At 41.1% G+C, this 22,308-nt stretch overlaps 3 protein-coding genes across 8 annotated transcripts in view; 2 read left to right on the top strand and 1 right to left on the bottom strand.

Moving 5' to 3' along the window:
• The window catches only part of rarga (retinoic acid receptor gamma a), a 46,801-nt gene extending 41,801 nt beyond the window's left edge, over positions 1-5,000 (top strand). For all 3 annotated transcript variants that reach the window (XM_030055638.1, XM_030055637.1, XM_030055639.1), the window contains 4 exons: positions 124-300; positions 647-851; positions 1,063-1,221; positions 2,274-5,000. In XM_030055638.1, the coding sequence (XP_029911498.1) occupies positions 124-300; positions 647-851; positions 1,063-1,221; positions 2,274-2,638 (906 nt within the window). In that variant the 3' untranslated portion in view covers positions 2,639-5,000. The remainder of the gene's footprint in view (positions 1-123; positions 301-646; positions 852-1,062; positions 1,222-2,273) is intronic.
• Positions 5,001-8,210: 3,210 nt separating this feature from the next.
• Positions 8,211-21,935, bottom strand: calcoco1a (calcium binding and coiled-coil domain 1a). Its single transcript, XM_030056664.1, has 15 exons — positions 21,728-21,935; positions 20,201-20,365; positions 19,563-19,665; positions 18,197-18,399; positions 17,753-17,965; positions 17,074-17,222; positions 16,904-16,973; positions 16,651-16,806; positions 16,066-16,320; positions 15,584-15,709; positions 15,344-15,439; positions 11,187-11,274; positions 10,772-11,019; positions 10,474-10,565; positions 8,211-10,007 (listed from the first exon to the last, which is right to left on the bottom strand). The coding sequence occupies exons 2-15, from the start codon at positions 20,330-20,332 to the stop codon at positions 9,980-9,982; spliced, it is 1,959 nt and encodes a 652-aa protein (XP_029912524.1). The 5' UTR covers positions 20,333-20,365; positions 21,728-21,935; the 3' UTR covers positions 8,211-9,979.
• Positions 12,370-22,308, top strand: part of LOC115362656 (homeobox protein Hox-C13a) — a 146,010-nt gene continuing 136,071 nt past the window's right edge. For all 4 annotated transcript variants that reach the window (XM_030056676.1, XM_030056674.1, XM_030056672.1 and 1 more), the window contains exon 1: positions 12,370-12,653. Coding sequence is in view for 1 of the 4 variants with exons in the window: in XM_030056677.1 (XP_029912537.1) it covers positions 12,634-12,653 (20 nt within the window). In the remaining 3 variants the exon portion in view is untranslated. The remainder of the gene's footprint in view (positions 12,654-22,308) is intronic.

Here is a 22,308-nt window from a genome sequence, read left to right as displayed (position 1 = left end):
ATATGTAAATGCATTGTTAGTCTTGGACAGGCTTACCCTTGATGAAAACAGGGTTGCACACCACCTCTGAACTCCATGGTGAATCCTGTGTGTGTGTGTGTGTGTGTGTGTGTCACTGTACAGAACTCCAGTTCAGACCACCGTGTCCAGCTGGACCTGGGTCTGTGGGACAAGTTCAGTGAGCTCTCCACCAAGTGCATCATCAAGATTGTGGAATTTGCCAAGCGGCTGCCAGGCTTCACTACCCTCACTATTGCTGACCAGATCACCCTGCTTAAGTCCGCCTGTCTGGACATACTGGTATGTAGCCACTGTCTTTGTTTTTTCCTTCTGTCCTCTTCACGCACTGTGCTGACAGAGCCTGTTTCTTACTGATAAAAACTGGAGAGAAAAGTGTTAATTCTCAGTTGAAGGAATACTGGCACTCAGTGGTGAAAAGTGGTACTGCAGGAGGGTTTGCCCAAGTAATTGCATCTGGGGGAGTGAAAATAATTCACCGTAAATACCATGATTCCATAAACTGATGCCTGCCTGTTTTGTGATTGTTAATATTTTGTGATGTGGAATACTTATATATATATATATATATTTTTTTTTTAAATTTAGCTCACGGCTTACCGATTTTTCCACCTTCTGTTGCCCACAGATGCTTAGGATCTGCACACGCTACACCCCTGAACAGGACACTATGACCTTCTCAGATGGCCTGACTCTGAACCGGACTCAGATGCACAACGCTGGCTTTGGGCCACTTACAGACCTGGTGTTTGCCTTCGCTGGCCAGCTTCTTCCCCTGGAAATGGATGACACAGAGACTGGCCTCCTCAGTGCCATCTGCCTTATCTGTGGAGGTACTGCACCATGAGCAGCCTCACTCACTAACACACTAACACTACACACACAGAGACAGTGCTAATATTGGTTGGAAAGAGGAAAGGGTGTGTATAATATGAGTGTCTATGTCAGGAATCACATATCATTAATGCAAAATTAAAAAATAAATATGCAAAACTTATGTGTAGCTCTGTGTATGGTATGTAATACAGCACTGTTTCTCACCAGACCGTATGGATTTAGAAGAGCCTCAGAAGGTGGACAAGCTGCAAGAGCCTCTGCTCGAGGCCCTGAAGATCTATGCCCGCCGCCGCCGCCCCAACAAACCCCACATGTTCCCCCGCATGCTGATGAAGATCACTGACCTCAGGGGCATCAGCACCAAGGGTCAGTATGAAAAGTATAAAGCCTAAAAGACATTCTTATGTCAAAGAAGGTCAGACTTGCCCACTGGCTTTAGATGGATGGAGTTAGTTCATGACAGATGAATTAAAAGCTACAATTGCATTAACAGTCAAAGATGTGGTATTGTCTCAGCTGGGTGGTGTAGTGAGTTGGGAGAGTGTCATTCAGCCGGAGGACCTGGATTCAAGTCCTTTCTCAGCAAACATCCAAACAGCTTAAAGTGTCCCTGAGTAAGACACTGAATCCTTACCGGCTGTCCTATTACATGGCCCTGTTTGCGTTAGAGCTAAATACAGTGGCTGCTTCTCATTTTAGTGCTTAATTCATTCAAGTTTGCACTCAGTATGATTCTTAATGAGAGCAACAGCTAGTTATACCGACACCTGCTGGAAAGACACAGAAATTTGGTACTTGGCACTACACAGATGAGTCTGGCTGTGTACATCTGGACAATAATGGGACTTTTGGGACAACTGATAGTTGATGCATAGTGATAAAAATGAGAGTAAAAGGGATGCCCCGATAGCTCACCTGGTTCAAATCCGGCCCGGACCCTTTACTACACATTCCCCTGCCTTTCATGTCTCTACCCACTAAATGCCAAAAAAACAAAAACAAAAAAACAAAAAAAATCAGAAAAAAAATGAAAATACAAGTGTGGAGTGGATCCTATTGCTTGTTTATGTGTGCACTCATCATCAGTCCTCTTGAGTGCACCGGTGGCTCACCAGCAAAGAGCACGTACCATGTACCAGGGTATCCGACCTCAGGTCCTTTGCTGCATGTCATCCCCTCTCTCTCTCTCTCGTGCCCTCCCTGTCTATCTCTTCTGTGACTGTCAAAATAAAGCAGAAATGCTGAAGAAAAAAAAAATCATCAGTCCTCTAAATATTCATGTGTACAGATGCAGAACAATTAATTTTAACGCTTCAAGATGCAAATGTGGATAGGGCCTTAATGTGGCAAGGAAAAAGTGATTTATTAGACATGTTTGCTAATATTCTACCCTTGTTGTCTATTGTGTATATATTCAGGTGCAGAAAGAGCTATTACTCTGAAGATGGAGATCCCAGGGCCGATGCCTCCTCTCATCAGGGAGATGCTAGAGAACCCGGAGGCCTTTGAGGACCAGACAGAGTCCAACGAGAGCCCGCCACCACCTCCCCCACCGCCACCTCCACCACCAGTCCCAGTCATGAAACAAGAGGCCGAGGATGAGGATGACAGCTGGGCCACAGAGAACGGCAGCGAGCCCTCACCGGAGGAAGAGGATGAGGACGATGACGATGACGTCGGGGATGAAGAGCGAGATAGGGCCTCGGACAGTGACGGGGAGGCTTGGGGGGTTTTGGATGCCATCGATGGCGCGAGGAAAGGCCATGTTGGGAGGGCGCAGTGAGGAGAGCAGCTTGCACATACACTGCACACACGCTCATGCACGTACACACATTCACACACACACACACACATGCACACACCTCTGCAGACATACAATACAACCACCCATTCACTCTCCCACCCCCAAGAAATGCTGGCCACCCCCCGTCTCCCCTCTTTCTCCTTACTGCACATCAGTGTGTCTTCCATAGAGGAGCACAGCAGAGCCTTATCTGTACAGACACTTCTAACTCAGGCCATATGGTCCATGACAAGTGAAAAGCAGAAAAACAAAAGGAGAGATGACACTCAACTGTATGAACTCCTGTCATAGCCAAGAGGGAAGCTGCGTGACAAAAAGAACTTAATCTCTTTGAGAAAACTAAATGTCTCTTTTTTACTATTATTGTTTATATCTAAATAGAGGAATGGCCAAATCAGACACCAGAACTGAACAGTTGATTCCAACAATGGATTACAACAAGCACAGTTTTCAAAAGAAAACAAGAGTACAGGGCAAAACCAAACTGAGTATGCTAATCTTTTTTTTCTTTTGTTGGCTGTTGTTGCTTTTGAATATTGATTTCAGTTTTTTCTCTTCTTGATTTTTTTTCAATTTATGAATAAGTCCATACATATCTATATACCATTATATTTTTGTCTTTATTTGTTATTCTGGTTTTATATATGAATCCTTTAGATGAGGTTTTTGTTTGAAGAGCTTTCCTGAGAAGATATTCAGAAGGAAAGACGAGTAATCAGAGCTCGCTGGGTCTCCCTAAACAGCTGGGGCTTTTTGGGCACTTTGGCTCGCTGTGGATGTCAATGATAATCAACCCAGTAGACTAATTTTATGTTGCAGTGGTTCAACCAGTTTGTGTTATCAGGGAATTGGCATTATTCTATTTTGCTCTCATTTGCAACCAACATATGCTGTCAGTGCGGAAACTATCTATGTGCCAAAGTTATCAAGAGTCATCTTTGGAAAACGACGAGTTCGACTACTGGCAGGGACACTAGCCATGATCCGGTGATCCTCACAGCAGAGCACACACCCACACATGCACTAACATGCACCACACACATACACACACACACACACACACACAAACTCACATACACCCTTTCAGTCTACCCTCGGCTGTAACAGATGTGCCAACCTGGCATCGAGTGCCTGGACAGAGATTTACACTTGGCCATATATGTAGCACTTTTGAGATCTTGTATTCAAGTAAGGCACATCTTGTGCACTGGGAGTAGATCAAGTGTCAGTCTGTCAGCTTATCTACATCAGCATGTCCAAGTGGCAACAATGAAGACATATTGAATACAATCAAACTTAGAGCACTCCCTGATGATGTCGACAAATAGATAAATACACACACGCACATTTTCAGTAAGGACAACAACATCCGCACACCTACATATGCATCAAAAAAAAAAAAAAAAAAAAAAAAAAAGATCAAATACATATGCAAGTCAAAAGCAGGAATCCTTATGGAAGACAACATGGAATCAGACTCAGGGCTTTTCAGTAAGGACCAAACCCTAGCTGCTCGCGGGCACGCTAGAAACAGGCAATATTTATGTGTGTATTCTTAACTCAGTTTGATCAGCTCAACCCCTCTGTGTGTACATAGAAGGTGACAAGTCTGAAAAACAGCCTGGATGCCAGTCTGCCTCTGCCGGCGGGGGGCGGGGAGCATCATCACTGCCCCGCCTGTGCTCGTGCTGGCATCCTTGCAGCAAACTGCCTTCTCATCCCAAAAGCCATTATATCATCTTGTCTTCTCGTTTGCATCCACACTTCTCTTTAAAGAAGCCGTGGAGGATTATGTGTTCTCATGTATCATTTCTTTATTGCCAAAATGTCTCGCTAGGTGTTAAGCTGGGAAATCACAGCTGATATACAGAGGTTTTTTTTTTTTTTTTTGCTGTCTCTATTTGAAGCAATATGAACTTAGAACTGCAGCAGTGAGAGGTCCCACCTTCTGAATATGGACAGGTGTCCTCATTATGAGTGTATGTGTGTGTGTGTGTGTGTGTGTGTGTGTGGCTGGGTGGGAGTGCTTTAGCATGTCTTCAGTCATTGGGTGAATGTCCTCTGTATGGTGCTGTCACACAGTTTGTGATAACCTCAACATTTTCTCTCTCTGCATGGCCGTCATGATGATGATGATGATAATAACAATGATGATGCAAGCAGAACATTGAGATCCTGTTGTTTAGGTGTTTTTTTTTTTTGTTTTGTTTTGTTTTGTTTTTTTGTTTTCTTTCTCAACATGGCCAAGGTGTTGTCAACCCTCTGTTTATGTCAACTCTTGTCATACAAAGAAAAGCCATATAAACAGTAAGAGGCACAATAAATTACTTTTGTGAGAATACTGGACATGCTTTATAGTTTTTCTTGTCACAGAAAATGCCTGACATGATTGTTAATTTCACACACACATAGGAGTGTAAAATCTGTAAATTTAGTACAGTTATTGTGATAGTTAATTATCAGTCTAGATCCCATATCCTCTCTAGCGGAGCTTTTATTAGAAGCCGTATTCATACAATACCAGGAACCATCAATAGAGGGAGCTCTTGGTCCGTGGCTACAGGCACCACTGCATGCAGCAGTCTGCACCCTGTATGGAGAGTAAGAGCAGGGTCTGCTGGTCATAGCAGGCTATCAGTGCAGAGCCTAATAAATCACAGTCTCCTGCTGAACAAGGACATCAGATAAAGGTCTGTTCCCAAGATTTGTTAACTCTGCAACTGGATTGCTGATTGAAGTGTAAAAAATCCTAAAGTAGACTTGGTTTTGTACAGTTTTTAGCAATATAGAGTTGTTAATAAGTTAAGATTCTGAGTCTGTCTTGGCCATATGCTATACTTGCTATCAGACATCAGCTTCATATCAGTCATACACACACCAGACAAATAACATGACATTCAAAAATGTGAAGCAATAGGCCCTATACTGAATGCATAATAATGTTTTACCTTCATCTGAATTGAAAAGATTCACCTGCATCCTGACAGCCTGGAGACAATTGTGGTAAGCGCTTGTGAAATGAGAAAATGCATAAAACATGGAAATCTTCAGAAATCAAATTACAGGTTGTTTTTTTAAATGTCACCAAAAAGATATTTTAAACCCATTTAGAAATCAGAGATTTTTTTTTACAACATAATTACCAGCATTGCTATATTTTCCACCTCATGAACTGTCCCCTTGACATAATTCTTTCTCAAAAAGCATCACAGTCGCTGAGATCAAGCATGTACTCACACAGTTTGATCCAAGGAATCTCCCGGTGAAGGATTTTCCTCAAAAGAATGGGAACCCTCTTAGTTAATGGCTACCTATAATAAACACCTCTTCTTCAGTGCACTACAGAGGGATACTAATGCCTCACCTTGACTTTATTAATAGATAGAGAGATAGAGGAAAATCAGAGGAGAGTGATAAACACAGATGAGATTCTATCAATTATATGATTGCTTTAATTAACTATCATTAAAGACAGATCAATAACGCCAGACTGGAATTAAAATAAGGTCCATACATTATACACTATTTTACAAGGAACAATCAAACAGCCTCGTATATTGAGCCCCTGTAAGGTGTTGCCATGGGAACCCATGGGAGAGGGCTTTGGGTGGGCTTGAAGAAATTTAAAGGAGCAGGGCAGAATTTCCATATACTCATCCTTCCATATTATTTATGCTCGATTAACTAATTACTTGAGATGGGATGTCTTATTCACTGGAAATGAAAAAAAAGATGGAGAGTGTGCTCAGTAAGGGCCCTGGGAAAAGACAGAATTGTGTAATGAATTAATAAAGGGTTAAAGTCTTTTCTATATCTAATATCCTAGCAGCCACAGGACATCAATTATTCACATAAAGAGTAAAGAATCCATAAAGGTCGACCATGAGTGCAGCATACCGAAGAAATTCATTTGAATATTTTAACCCGCAGAGACCCTGCCTCACATTCACCAAGTTTGCTCTGAACATGAGCAAACTGCAGTGGTACTTCAGTCAACATGCCGGGGAGATAATGGGGCAGCAGAGGCTAGTTCCTCGGAGAGTGATCGGGAGGATAAAGCTCAGTGAACACAAGTGCTCCTGGCAGCAGTTAGGGAGGAAGGGCCTGGGCTCGGGGTGTGATAAAGGCAGAGAATGGTGGTGCATATGACCCAGGCTTGATGTGATAAAAACCAGAGGTTCTGTCTTTGTGGACCTGGAGCTATATAAGAGACAGAAAGGGGTGTAGATCATATGCTCTATGCAGAGAGCTGCAAAGAAGGGTGATAATGTGAAATACTGTATCATTTACAGTGTGTCTCATGGTTGGGTCGAAATAGACAAAAGGACAGGTTCATCATTTGTTACATATGCAGCGAATCTAAGGAGGGTTGGGAACAAGTCAAGCCAAGAGAGGATGGGAAGGTGAGAGGAAGGTGAGAAACATTTTGAGGTGGAAAGACCATAAATTTAACACCTTTCTCTGTCCGAGAAGAGAGGCAGGCGGGCGATCTTAAAGAAAGGGTAATGGAGAAAATGATGAAGGAACGAGGAGAGGTATCGCAGACGAGGGTGAGAATGCAGGGTGTGCCAGCAGGGAGGAAAATGAAGGAAGAGGGAGAGGAAATAAACAAGGCCAGGTAGAGGAAGGGGTGATTTGGGTAGGGGAGTGAGAGCTGGGAAGGCAGGCGTCAGGGTCATAAAAACTAGGAGATGTGTTCTGGCCTCTGGGTCTTCATATCTTTTACATTTCTAATTAAAAGAGATAAAGAGTGAGGGAGTCATCAATCCCACAGTGATTTCCCAGTTAAGGTTTTAGAGGGGGCTGTAAACTAGGCAGCCCGGCATCATTGATTTTATAATTAGCTATCGTCACCCCAGACTTAAGATGGAGGGAGTGTGGTAGAGGTGCAGGAGGAGAGCTTAAAAGAGGGAAAGGGAAACTGCTCGAGGAGTGGGAAGGTAAGATAAGGATGAAGATGATGAGGAGGTCAGCCCCGAGGGGGACTGTGAATGAGTCAAAGGTGAGTGGAGGGAGAATCCTGAATGAGAAATGTATCTGAAACAGGCAATGAGCCAAAAGGGAATAGGCTATATAGATGTGTGAAAAGAAATGGCACAGTTAATTGCCAGTGAAATGTCATGTGAGGATCAAAATATTACTATGATCTTTGGCCAAAAAAAGACACATTAGACCCAATAATGGATACATAAACCATTTTATTATACAGAACCCCACCCAAACCCTTTTACATGACTAATAAGAAAATACATGGTGTACGTGGGGGATAACCTTCACAAACAAAACTTCAAAACAAGCCGTAACCACTGGAGCTTTATTGCAATGTGAAAAGTGCCCTGACAAGGAGCACTCATACCAGACCTCTCAGTGGAACAACCAAAGAATTACATCCCCAAGACATAAACTCAAATTACGACCACAAATATGGACTATGGAAAATATGCGTCAGGTGCTATCTTCTGGGCATAAATACCAGGTTCATCAAGACGTTCCCACTTCTACACACGGTGAATCAACACATACTGTAACACCAGGATACCTAGTCACACAGGATAGATGAGAGGTTGTACAGTTACAGAAAAACCTGCTGAGACACTTATCCTTCCTGACCAAATATTAAAATTGATTTTTTTTTTTTTAGATCTTTGATACATTTTCACCATTACCCTAAAATCAACACGTTGGTATTAATCCCTTTCGTTAGCACCAATATCTCACAACAATACAATGTAACCCCAATCTGAAATGTTACTAGAGTCAAAGTGACTATTTTCAAACAGAACATATGAAAAGTGTATATAAAATGAGTAAACACAACACACAATGGTAATGACTGTGATAATGATGAAAACACACAACTGACATAAGCATCCATATATCAACTCTTCATCTAAAAACTCTTCTATAGTAAAAAGAGGGTGCAAATAGAGCAGATAGAAATCAAGCGTCAAAGTGTCTAGCAAATTCTTTGCTTAGCCAAGCATGAAAGACCAAGTTTTTTTTTGTCATTTATCACACACTGCACAACATTAGTTGTGTGAAATCTGAAAACTTATCTCAAATTAAACCTGAATATAGTTCATCTGCAGTATAACTCAAGTTAATTATAAATAGAAAATCATGAAAAATGCATATAGTATTGATTCAAAGGTAGGCAGCAATATTTTTCAGGCAGTAAATTGCCATAGGCTGGGGGGAAATACCAACACCACACCATGATGGCAAGACCTATAAAGTAGATTTTCTTAAATGAGACTCTTATTCGATTAATCTAGGCACAAATTTAGAACTGCATCAATGTGACGGAGAGCAATTTCCTGTACATTACAAACTGTAATAAAAGATGATGCTAAATATCCAAAAGCCCAGTAAGTAAATTAGCATTTCATTTTAATGTTCTGTAAGGTAAAATCTATGATCCTTAACATGTAAATATCGCAAGTTGACGTATAGCCGAAAGCTTATGAGAGCAACAGCTTTATAACGAAAATAATATGAGGTTACTGAAGTAGCAAGTTGTATCTAGCATCTATCTTGACAGACTTTCAAAACAATCTGTTCCATCACCGTTCAGTTTCAACTGCATGTCCACCTCAAGGTGCTGCTCCATTACCAAATCTCCTTAACAGCATCTGCATAACAACGTCAATAGCTAATGCATAACAGAAAGTGCATATCATATCTTAGTTCTGAATAAAAGGAGGAGAAACGCACTGTTATAGGCCTACATTAAAGCAATATAATTCTAACATGATGCTGTATCATTACTTTATGGTATCATGATGAGTAGTGTTCAAAGGTGCTCTGGTGAATTTAATGCTGAACCAGAGTTTTCTCATGATTTTCAGAGGAGACGGGCCTGCACAAAACATCATAATTACAGTGCCTGTCATGACTCCTGATCACAAAAGTCATAAAAACGACATAACACCCATCGTAAAGCTCTCGACATAGCAATGATTCAACAGAAATCATTCTGCTGGAGCGTGTGAACTTTCAAATGCAAGCGCCAATGCTTAAAGCGCACCATTTCCGACTGTGCAACAGTCTTATGTCAGTTATAAACATGGTGTTGACCTGTCATTCCTAATAACAAAAACAGCTAAGGCGATAACACAACAGTCTAGAAGGGATAGACCAAGGTTCACAGGAGATACAATGTCTATTGCATATTAACATTTTTGTTAGTGTAGTGTAGTAAGTGTGTTGTGTATGTGCTCATTAGTGATTGTAATGTAGAACCATGATGACTGAGAGAAATTCCCCATCTCCTCCTTTTGACCAAGTCTTGAACTGCTACTGTGGTTTGGTGTCCACTGGTTACCATAGAGAGGTGTCAGCCAGATCACTGGGAGAAGAAACAGAGCAGAGGGTGGGTGTGTGAACAAGTGAAGAAACACACATTCTGGTAGAAAGAGGTGAGAATGAAGGAGCGGGTGAGTGGGAGAGCAGGGCTTTAATGATGCTGAAAATTGGCCCGTGACTGCGGTACACCCCTCAGGTAAATCATTGCTACAGCTTGCTGTCAACTTATCTGTCCCCTTGTCCTCCCATCTTGCCCCTCCCACGTTCTGTCTCTGTCTCACAGAGCCTCCCCCGCTTCACCCGGACTCAACTTCTTTTACGACCAGATATTCAAAACTTCCATCTTCCAGCCATATTCACCCTGTCACCATAAATTATGGGTTGCATGCGTCTGTGTGCATTAGCAAGCATTAAACTCATTCTGTATGTGTCTAGCCATTTCTATATGAGGGGTTTCTGTGTGTGTGGGTGTGTTTGTGTGTGTGTGTGTATATACGTTGGGGGGCTACCTGAGAATGGTGTCTGTGTGCTCAGGCAGCAAAAGTGCTGTTTCCTCCCCAGAACTGTGCCGTCCACATGGAAGCTGATCAGGTTCCTCCTCCTAAACACAGGAACACACACACATGCACACAAATCTAACTGAGGGCCATTACAGTTTAATAACGAGCAGCCTAATTGCTTTTGGCAGATAATGTCTACATCAAATGATCCAGTGGTGGTGTATAACTGGTGAGTATGGCTATCAGCATGAGGACATAGCTAATTTTTAGTATCACGTGTAATTATGTTTCAGATAGTGTGTCTCACTGATTCAGAGCTGTGTGCGAGAGTGTCGGTGCCGGCCTGGTGCGGTGAGGAGAGGGGTGCTGGCTGGTTGATGACCACTGTGTCCCGGTCCAGGTCCCTCGGGGAGGGAGGAGGAGTAGCCAGGAGCAGGGAGTCGGGCTGACCCTGCTCACACAGGCTGTAGTGGCCCAGAGGTCTAGAGGGGCGAAGCGGCTGCAAGGCCTCTGGGTTCTCATCCTCAGAGTCAGATAATGGGCTGCCAGGGCGCCCTGCCAAACATAACCATTGACAAACAGATAGTGGTCAATTTTCCTCAGAGCGCAGCTTGAATCACCCATGACACAGGTCATCTTGAACCCTATTTGCTACTGAGTGATAGTTCACAATTTTATTGTGCACATCTGCAGGGCGTAGATTAATGTTTGGCTCCAGTCACCTGTGGAGACAATTGGGGCAGCGCTCCACTTGGCATTGGCCACTGTTCCCATCTTCTGCTCCAGCTGACATATGTACTCCATCAGCTCCTGTAGTGTAAAATACAGTCATCAGATCAGACACACTGGGGCAAGACTTTCATCATAGCTGTAGCAGCCATGACCCTTGTAGCCCTAGTAATATCCTCTTCCCTGAAGCCAAAGCCCAGACAATACAGATGTATAAATATAACATTTAACATCATATAAATATCATTATCACTGTGCATTACAGATTAAAATCTTGTTTGATTTATGCCATGCTGCGGTCTGCCTGTTAATATGCACCCACCGAACACTGTGTATTAAAATGATAAGTTATAGTCTGTTGTTAAAAAGTGATCATTTGATTTGCCAGAGGTAGTAGGCAACTTTGATGATGACTGCAGCCAAAAAGAACTCACTTCAAGGAGTGGAGTTTCACATCAATAGCCTGTGTCTGCTGTACAAATACTATTTAAACCATTAATATATCGTTAATACTATATCCAGTATTCAATGGGGTGACTTTATTTTGGAGGGAAATTAAAATGATATAGTTGCACTCCAGCATTTTTTTTTTTTATTTTTTTTTTTTATATATATATAGCTGCTTTCATCACTTAAAGCCATGAATGGCAAATTTCAGCTCATCTGTATGATTATGGCAATGAAATGGCAAAAAACAAACAACCAAAAAACATAATCAACAACATATTACTTACATTGCAGTTTAAATATTGTATTTCAGCATCAACATTATTAAAAATTACATGTGCAGTGTTAATGCCAGTAAAGAAGTCAGCCACTACATCTTTCACAAAATAACCACAAACCTAGTAGCCTATGACCACAAAGTTATACTGTGTCTCTGTGTGTGAATGTGTGTGTGAATGAAAGAATTGTTGCATTCCTTAATTTAAGTAAGTGCATTCTTTAACTTAAAACAAATACAAATAACTACCTTTATGTTACATATAGGTTATAATTAAGCTAACTAAAAGTTTGGAAAACAATGCACCGGTTGTCTTCTATAACAGGACGTGATAGCTTCTGCTGGCCGAAGGAAGACTCAGAGAATAATAATGTTTAAAAACATAATTTTTTTCGCGCTCAAAAAGTACGCGAGTCTCGCGCGAGCGCACCTGGAGCGAGGTTAAACTGACTTTAAAGATGGTCGACGGCACTAAAAAAAACTCTTGTGTGTGTAGCTAGCTCGCCGGGAAAGGAAAAACTACGAAGAAAATGGTTTTCTTTTACTGTATTAACAAAAAGATACTGATATATTTAATCTCGATTCATCACTTCTCCCAGACAGTTTTGAATTTTACTCAGGAGCGTCACTCGGATGTGTTTTGTCAAGTTCGTTAGCTAGTTAACTCCAGTTGGCACCTGATACTCAATGAACTCATCATACTTAAATCACTTCGTATGAGAGGGAGCAGTTATTGGTAAGTAACCATGTTAAGTTAACTCGTATTTGTTGGCTTTCTGTGTAACGTTACCTTATACAGGGCTCTGGAGTTTTGAATTGAGTTCAGAGTGAGATTTTGGCGGCGGCGGGGTTTGGAGTGGGGACGGGGGGTTTCCTCTTTTGTAGCTTCTTCAGCGAGCCTGTGAATCAATGTGTCACTTGACGTCTTTTGTAGCTACTTAAACGAGCGTCTGCATCAATGTGTCGTTGGAATATTCTTTTTATTTGATTAGCTGGTGGGTGGCAGGGCCTTCTGAACCCTAACCCGGAACTCACTTGATTCCTCTACCTGTTCCACTGTTATAAAAAAAAAAAATAGCGGCGCAACCTGGTGGGCGTTATCCTGGTAATTTCTCTGCGTGAGACATACAAGGTGTAGCGTGTGAACGGGTTGAAATGCGTGTGTCTGAGAGCTTTGTAACTTATAACCAAACGTTAGCTAGCTAAGCATTAACCGTTAACGCTAGCTATTGCAGTAAACAGGTGACGTTAGCTAACGGTTAATGCTGCTTCTTCTATAAATGGCAAAGACGTAAGCTGGCGTTAACGACACGCCCACATCTAACAGAGCAGCGGATTTTACTCCGCACAAAGAGAAAGCCAGGTGGCTCATAAAATGCGGATTGAGATAATGTAATTGTCGTCAATAGAAACTGGAATTTAAGTTAAAGGAATGGGTATTTTAATGATGTTAGACACTAAGCCCACTTTTTCAAAACCCCTAATGCAACAATCCTTAGACAATGTTTGATGAGTTAATTTCATGTTTTTCAATGTCATCAGTCTGTACTGTATACTGTAGTAGGTAACTTGACTTATTTTAGTTTTGCTTGCAAAACAGCATGGGATACGCTGATCTATTCAACACAACATCTAAGATGGAATTAAAAATTGTAGTTCACAGTAAATATAACAGTCACCACATAGTTATATTCTATTTTTATTTGGCCACATATTCTCAACAGCATACCATATGTCCTCTCTCGCAACACCCAGGTTTAGGAGTCTTTTTACTTCACACATTTTTTTTTTTCATAATATTTATATTTAGCAACCTGTTGTCATCTTTAGGTTTGTAGGTTTTTAGACTTAGACTTTCTTTATTGGCATTGCACAAAAAAACACAATGACAATAAAGAATGTCTAAGTCTAAAAACCTACAAGCCAAACCTGTCTGTTACATTTGACCATAAATGTAACAGACAAAAAGAAAGACAGAGAGAGAGAGAGATGTTTTCAATCATTTTTACCCCGTGGTCAACTGTTACAGTGAAACAGGTTTAATTATTAGGCTATTCATAACTCTGTGTCATCTCCTCACTTTCATCACTGAGGCAGAGAACTACTTAATAAATTGCAGTCCCCAGCAGTAATGCAATATCAAGCTCTTCATTAAGTGATGATGTGGGATGGGTGAAAGCCTTAGCGCTGATACCCTGTATATCAGTAATAGGCTAATTGTGGCAGAGGGGTTCTTAACTCTCACTACCTGAACACACAGAAGAATGCAACACACAGAAGTGCTGCAGGAGAAAATAAGCCAATGCACACTCTGTCCTTACTGTCTTAGCAAGTATGATCTCATAATGTGGAGAAAAATACTGTGAGCAAGCCAGTGTGTTTACAATGGCCTACTCACTCAGACTGAACATAGTTATATTTCAATTATGATATCTTACAAAACTTTACAAAAATTTATTGCTCATTGGTGTACACAATGTTTCATCACACATTTGGCCTTTATCAAAAAATTGCAACTCCTGCGATTTATATGTTATGCATGGCCACAATGTGATTTTGATAATATTTTGATTAACTGGTCAGCCTTAGTTCAAACTGCCACGAGATTGGTTTTGAGAGCGTAGGACTGAACCTGACAGTTTTATCAGCACTTACAATATTCAGCAAGTTTAGTAAATTCACTGCAGTGACTACAAAGACACCAGGCAAACAAGTGGTTTTCTGTTTTTGAAAGGGCATGTAAGATGGTGAAATGCAACAGTGTACGTTTTAGAAATGTGGCATAGACAAACTATGTGGCTAAAAGCGACTTTTTTTTTTTTAATAAACTGAAAAAAATAGCAAATATAAAGTTGGTCAAAAATGTTAATTATTTGCAAGTACTGTTACATCCAAAATCAAACATCTGGCAGGCATACAAAGTTCTGTTAACAGTGGCAGAACTTCCTGGCAGGGTTATATTTTAATAATTGGCTGCAATAGCACCACTTGATAATAAAACTTTTTATAATTCAAATGAAAATAGTTTATTGACATTAAAAAGATACTGTAAAAATGTGGAGATGCCTCATTTGTCAGGCTGAGTATTGTAGTTTATTGAAATAGTCTAGATGTGTTTTGTTACCAGACAGTATCAACACTGGCTGCCTTTTCCTTGTTTTTTTTTTTTTTTTTTTGAACTGGTCCACACACCTTGTCAGATTTAGCGGTCCCAAAGGTGAACAGACTTTGCCTTTTTTAAAAATCACTAAAGTCAAGGTCTGAGATACCATCTGCTCACACTGTGTTTACACATATATACCAAATCTCAAAAGGTCTTACATCATCTCCTCATTTTCACAACAAACCTTCTGGTACATCAATTTTAGATCTCTCTTGTCACTGACAGACAGACAGACAAACAGACAGACAGGGAGTGTTTCCAACCTGTTTCTCAGTGAGTAGCTGCTCCTTCTCTTTCTGGGCAACCCTCAGACTGGCTTTTAGCTCCTGGAGCTCCCTGCGAGTCTCACTCAACTGGACCTGCAAGCCAAATACCAATGCATAAAGACATGGTAGACCCATGTTACTGGACCTGTGGTTTCTGAATCACAACTGTATACTATAGTTGGTGTATACTCGTAAAGAAACATTGCTTTGGACTAGCCTATTGGCAGTCTTTCTTACTCGGTTGCAGTCCTTTTCTCTCCCAAGTTCCACCTCCACTTTCTCTCTTTCCATCCTCTCCTCCTGCAGCCTTTCCTCCATTCTCTGCATCTCTGCGTTGAGTTTCTCCAGGCGGTCGCGGTCCTTCTGCCAAGGGGACATACAAATTAAAATATTTAAGATATTCAACACAGTCAGTGGGATGCATAAATTGCATGAAACTGACTGCACAAAATAGTTTTTGTACACAAGAAATGGTCTTCCACATGGTAGCTGCAATGCAAAATAGATGTTTTGTGAAGGGAGTGGGAACATTTATTTTCAAAGCATCAAATGTTAAGGAGAAGCATGATGTAACATGAGACAGTGAGGAGACATAGGGCAAATCTTTATTCACAACTTCACTTGGCATGCCTTCCTGAAGTTATGGACGCTGTTTCCATCAGTTTATCTTTAGAATTAGTTATCCAGATTTTATTCAGAGTTTGTTCGTTATGCAGTACCTCAGCAGTGCGCTGCAGATTCTGCCTTTCCTGTGCCCAGTGGGCTCTACCCTCTCTCAGGGCCAAACTGGAATCTGCCAGCTGCAGGGTGAGTTGGGCGGCTTGCAGACGAGCCTGGTGCAGTTCAGCCTGCCCATGGTCCCTCTGGGCCACCATTGCACTCATATCAGCCTTCAGGCTTTCTGCGGTACGTTCACTAGCACTCAAACGTTCCCGTAGGCCTCGCATCTCCTTCAGGGCTGCCTCGCTCTCCGCCTGATTGAAAGTTAATAAAAGAGGGTACGATAAGCATATTTTCTAAGGGAAGTGGTAGTATGTCAACCATTACTAATACAGTTGAATTTGAAATGTCAAATTATATCTTAGTTGTACTTGGTACAGTTTTAGAATAAGTTTCCATACTATTTTAGTGTGAAAATATATCTGTCTTATCAGTCTAAATCACAAAGTGTAACTATAACTAAGATGAGTGTCCTATCCTTTCTAATAGGCTTGGGCGATTGGCTGAATACATCTGCTATCGGGGATTGACTGAGTATCATGCTGGTTGCTTCACCCTTTCCTCTCTAATTCTCTGTGCCTGACCTCTTTCCTGTGGGCAGTGGTGAGTTTCTGGGTGAGGGTGGTAATGGTGTTTTGGAGCTGCAGGACACTGGTGTCTCTCTGGGCCAAGGAGCTCCTCAGGCCGTGGAACTCTTTAGAAAGACTCCGCAGCTCAGCCTCCGTCTGTTCCAGCTTGGTCTGGGAGAAAGAGGAGTGAACACCGAAGATGGACTTAACAGGCTTGACAGAGCACTATATGTATCTGGGGTATGTGTTCCTCTTAGTCATGAAGTACCTGCAAGCTCTTCCTCTCACTTTCCTCTTCTTTTCTCTGAGCTGCTGCCCTCTTAGCTCTTTCTTTCATCCTGCACAAACAGACTTAATTAGTAACAGCTAACAGAAATAATGACACAAAAAGATAAAAAAACAACAACACAGTAAAAAAAGAGAAAGACAATGTGGAACCTCTCCAGCTCAGTCTCTCTCTCCACAGCTTTCTGTGTCAAAGCTTTGATGTCTTCCTCTAGCTCTCTGATTCGCAGTTCGCTCGCCTCCTTTGCATCCAACAAGGCACTTTTCTCTTGGGCCAGTGACTCTCCAGAAGCCTGCACCTCCTAACAGATATGGGGCATTTTAGAGTTTAATAAGAGGAGTTTTCATTTTATATTGTGACTCATGACATACACAAAGCTACACAGAGATGAAAATTGTGTTCACTGACTTTTTGATACAAACTCAGACATTTAACTGAGTCTCTTAGTGCTGAAACAACTTGATTACTCTTAAACATATTATATTAACTGGTTCAGATTGAGAATAAAGTAATGGTTTTAGTAATTTTTCATGTAAAAAAATAGCTAGTTATAGCTTCTCTAATGCTAAAATTTGCCTTTTGCCATTCTTCATATGACTATAAAATGAAAACTTTGTTTTTAAATCAAAAAATAATTGATAGGTGAATGGAAGTAGATAATGACAATGAAAGTAAATGCTAGTTCGATTATTTAGAATAACAGGATATTGCCTAATTAAATCAGAGACTCTTGTTTCCTGTTGGAAAAATCAGAGTGAGGATAAAGAACTCATGCGCACGGAAAGGGAGACAAATAGGCAAATTGGTCATTTGCCTAGCTCCCGGCAGCACCTTTTGCTTCCTCTCCAGCTCTTCTGTCTCCTCTCGACTCTGCTTCAGCTTCTCCTGCAGCCTGGCGATACTGCTCTCCAGCTCTTTGCGCCCCCTGTCCCAGGCTTCCTTTGCTCTCTTGTACTCCTCCCTCTCTTTCTCCCTCTGCCTGGTTGCCGCTTCCTGGACCTGCAGTAGCTCAGCCCGCTCTCGCAGACATTCCTGTAGTCGACTCTGACAGAGGTGGGAGGAGGCAGGCACCGGTTGGAGAATATATCATCATGCACTCATTTGTTTTGTTTTTTTTGTGCTGGCAGTAAAAAACAGTATTGATTTCCAGAATATCTGTTTTATCAATGCTCATTCCTTTTACCAAATTGAAAAGAGTCACATAATAGGTTTACACTCTCCCTAGCTGCCTAATAATGTCAATCTTTTTTTTTTTTTTTTTTTTGTCATGCTCACCTGCAGCAATTCGGCCCTGGGTACCACCAGCAGCATGTCTGTGGTTCCATCCTCTCCATGGGCCCCCTCCTCCAGGGTGACCAGATCCTCAAGTGGCTTAGGGGCGCAGAATGTGAATGTGGGGCTGCAAGAGCACACTTCCCCTTTACCATCGATGTACACAAACTGGTACTCATGGGAGCTGGGCTTAGGGAGGTAGGATGCTAATGAAATGGAGAGCAGAGTCCTTGTTAGAACCTATTTATGAGGCAGAGTAATTTTCTTTCACAGTAGGCTAGTCCTGTTTCATTTGTATGGTGCTTTACCATAAAAAGAATGAAGCCGAGGGTAGGTTGACATAAAGGTTATTTTCCTACCTCTAAAATAGGAAGAGATGATCACCTTTGTAAATTAATGTAAATCAAATGATATAGTCATGGTATTTTGGACATTATGTAGTACTAGCCTCACATTTACATTTTTTAAGGGAAAGAGAAATTCTTTAACATTTTCTTTTTGTCTCTTTCTTCACTTGCTCATCATTACACATAATAATTAAAAGATGTGCCTAAATTATTTACTTTATTTACTATTTGTGCTTCACCATACAAAGTAAAGTAAAAGGAAGATGGGAGATTGACAAAGGAAGGGAGATGACGAATGTTTTAAACTGTATTTTAACCCATAACACTAACTAGGTCACAGTGTAGGCAACATGTTTTATAACTACATCACTGGTAATAAGGAACCATCAGCAGTTTCTTTGCACTTGTTTTCCTCTGCCTTCCTTGCAGTGAAGAATGACACCGGCTATATGTTTAGGTGATAAATCACTTTGGCAGAGGTCAATGCCACACCAACTGCACGTGTACCCCCTCCTCCCCAGTCAGGCTTATCAGCTTCCGTTAACAGAGACAGGGCACTGTGGACATTGTGGGTACACAGTGGACAATGTGACAAGTCACACTGTACTGTACTCTCTAACACAGTAGCAGTAGTCAGACCAGGCTGTGAGCCATTGTCTTCCCACATAGCCATTACTCAAACCTTATGCTCACTAAGGAAATTGATTCAAAACATGACACAGACTCATTAAAATTCTCTATGTGAAAGAGACAGGGCAAAAGGGAACTCTGTCTTTTCAAACCAGGATATCTTCCCTTTTTCCCCTTTGGGAAATACTCTTTGTGATACAAATAACTCTAACAATAAACCTTTCTCTACTCAATACACCAGTCGCAAGGTTTCTCCTCAACAGAGTAATTCAATTTACGAAAAGATCAATTCTCAGCTGAAGGTTTTATGTGCAGACCTGAGCACAGTACTTGTATGGATTTCAGCTAACTATGGGAAATAAAATGAAGTTACAAAGCAAGAGCATGAGTACCCTGGAAGTGAACACAGCAGTTGACATCTGTGCCCTCCTGGTAGTCTGCTGGGGCCAGTGCCCAAACAAACGTGTGGTAGTCTTTCACTGATGACCATCCCACCTGAGGAAGTTAGACACACACGCACACACCCCATTGAATTTAGGGTTGGGTATTTCTGAGGACACCACAACACAATACCAATCAGGAAGCATGAGTCACAATAAGATTAGTAAAATCAAAATGTATAGAGTTTAAAACAACATATTGCATAACACAATAAAATGTCTAATAAAATGTTTGCTATATGATATATAGCATAATAACCTGAATGATAACTAATAACTTCAAACTTCCCATTCCAAATTATTAAAACAAAGTTAGCACAATGCACTAAAAATGTAGATGCCTTAACATCATATAAAAATGAAATGAATACATGGTACATATCAATACAAGGGGCTACATAATTGATATAGTATTGCAAATAATAACATTGCAGTACACTGCTGTATTGATAGATGTTGTTGTGCCCCAGGGGAAAATCATTTTCACAGGCTGTATTTTGTATTATTTTTTTTTTCAACAGCTTGGGTTGCACTTGGATAGATAAAGTTGATTTTAGATGATTTCATGACAGTCATTGGGTTAATAATACCTTGAAGAGCCCAATCCAGTCATTGCTGGTCCAGTTGTGCTGTGAGCTTAGAGTGTAGTGGCAGTCAACTCTACTCTGAGGGAAGTAACTGCAGCCCACGTTTCTGAACTCCACCCGCCAAGCTTTTTCCATGGCAACACTAAACAAATGCAGACTATTTGGCACCTATGGGAAATGACAGACAATAAACAAACTCATTTTGGGGGTTAACTTTCCAGAAACCAGGGAAGGCATTGACAAGCAAGATTTGAATGAGCAACTACAGAAAGAGGGGAGAGGTGAACACTGGAAAACAAGTAGATAAATAAGTAGGAGAGAGCCACTGAATATTTATTTAGTGTAAGAAGATATCTTGACTGAGCACACGCTTCAGGAAAGGACACTGCTGTATCTAAACCTCAATGACAGCAGGCCCTATGACCAACATGACATGTTGCACAACTGTCACTGGGACTATTTCAGTCATCGTCACAACAGTTTGCTATTCGAAACCATCACGTGTAAGCATTCAGTATAAGCTGACTGGACTCTGCAATATGTATGGGGATTGAATTGCATATGCCGTAGAGATGCAAACACACACTCCGTGGACTTCAAGGCATTCTCACCTGCAGTTATCCATACTACTTGGGGGTTGGGAAGACTGCCTACAAAATAGCTGTATTCATTAATAGGCTTTTGCTTAAGGTATTGACTCAATTACAACTCGTGTCTGTTAAGGCAGTGTTGCCTGTGTCCTCAAGGAAGAGATTGAATTGGCTCAATAACCTGTTGATGTACATAAGTAAACACGACCAACACACACTTCAATTTAATAATACACTTTAGGTGACAGCTTATTGTACTTAAGAAAGAATAAATACAATGCACAATACAATAAAATGTAGCTAGAGATTTTAAAGCCTTGAAACTGCAAGGCTCACACACACACACACACACACACACACACACACAAGCAAAATAAATAATAAACCTAAGAAATTTCCTGTGTATGGGCATATAATTATATACAGCAGAGACGGTATATAATGCACCCTTATTATATTTTCTGTTTGTATCTCATACATTGTCACTTAAATATTCTTCTAACATTACAGTAACTCACAGTTTTCCTGTGATATTAGAACTGTATCCTTTTAAATTCACTTTACGGTTTAACATAGTAAATTTTGGTAAGGAAGTAAAAAGAACTTATAATCGATGTCTTTGAAGCCGTCGAAGAGTACAGGTCTGTGATGAAAATAGGCCTACACTCGCCAAATACTTGAGAGGGCTCACGTTACACAGTCTGAGGCTTGAGGCCCAACAGTAGCACATGTTTGGAAAAGACTGGTGGACCGCACGTAGATGCAATCTATGCAAAACAAGCATGTTAACTAAGCAGCCGTCGATAGGTTTGGATCTATTTTAGTGGTACTAATCTGTTTGTCAACGTGCAGCGCATGTACGCCAGACAGTTACAGGCTTTGTTAATTGCACACGATATCTGCGCAGATATGCCTCGACCGTCTCTGATAACTTGCTTACCTTTTTTGCAGTTTACACTTCTCTGTAAAATATTTAGACAAGCGGTCTCTATCAGATGTCACAGTCCACAAGAAAAACAAAACATGAGCGAAAATGAACTATGATCTCCTCCTCGTACTCAGCTGTTCCACTAACCCGAAACAATAACAAAAACCAAAGCAAAACACAAGCATGACAGCTTCACTTTTGCTACTGAATTGTGGGAGCTGGTGTTCGTAGATGGACAAAACAGCCTTGAACTGGAACGATTTAAACTACAACCCCCAAGCACAAAGGAGAATATCAAAGGTCGCTTTACACGTAATGTGATGCCGCTGCTAGACCCACGTTGTTTTTCTAACCGATTTTCAACACGCAGGACGCCATTGGTTGTAGGACAGTGTCCCAAAGACTGACAAATGGCAAAACAGCACCTCGTTTTTCCGATGAGGAAAACAACAACTTGCAGGCATTATTGCGAAATTGGTTGTGCCACGAGGGTGTACATTTTGACCCATGTTTACCCATCTTATTTAGGTCGCTGATATATTTTCATTCATTGGCAATCGTTCATCTACAGAAGCTCAGTAAACCTGGTTTGA

This window comes from Myripristis murdjan, chromosome 7 (assembly GCF_902150065.1).
Source record: "Myripristis murdjan chromosome 7, fMyrMur1.1, whole genome shotgun sequence".
Classification (NCBI taxonomy): domain Eukaryota; kingdom Metazoa; phylum Chordata; class Actinopteri; order Holocentriformes; family Holocentridae; genus Myripristis; species Myripristis murdjan.
The sequence above is the reverse complement of the archived record's forward strand: the minus strand, read 5'-3'. Positions and strand labels throughout refer to the sequence as shown.

Coding starts and splice junctions, on each gene's coding strand:
- calcoco1a (XM_030056664.1), bottom strand. CDS start 20,332: ATGGAAAAAGCTTGGCGGGTGGAGTTCAGAAACGTGGGCTGCAGTTAC. Junction 11,020..11,186: donor TGCCCCAATTGTCTCCACAG/GTGACTGGAGCC, acceptor TATGTTTGGCAG/GGCGCCCTGGCAGCCCATTA. Junction 10,008..10,473: donor CACACAGACACCATTCTCAG/GTAGCCCCCCAA, acceptor TTCTTCTCCCAG/TGATCTGGCTGACACCTCTC.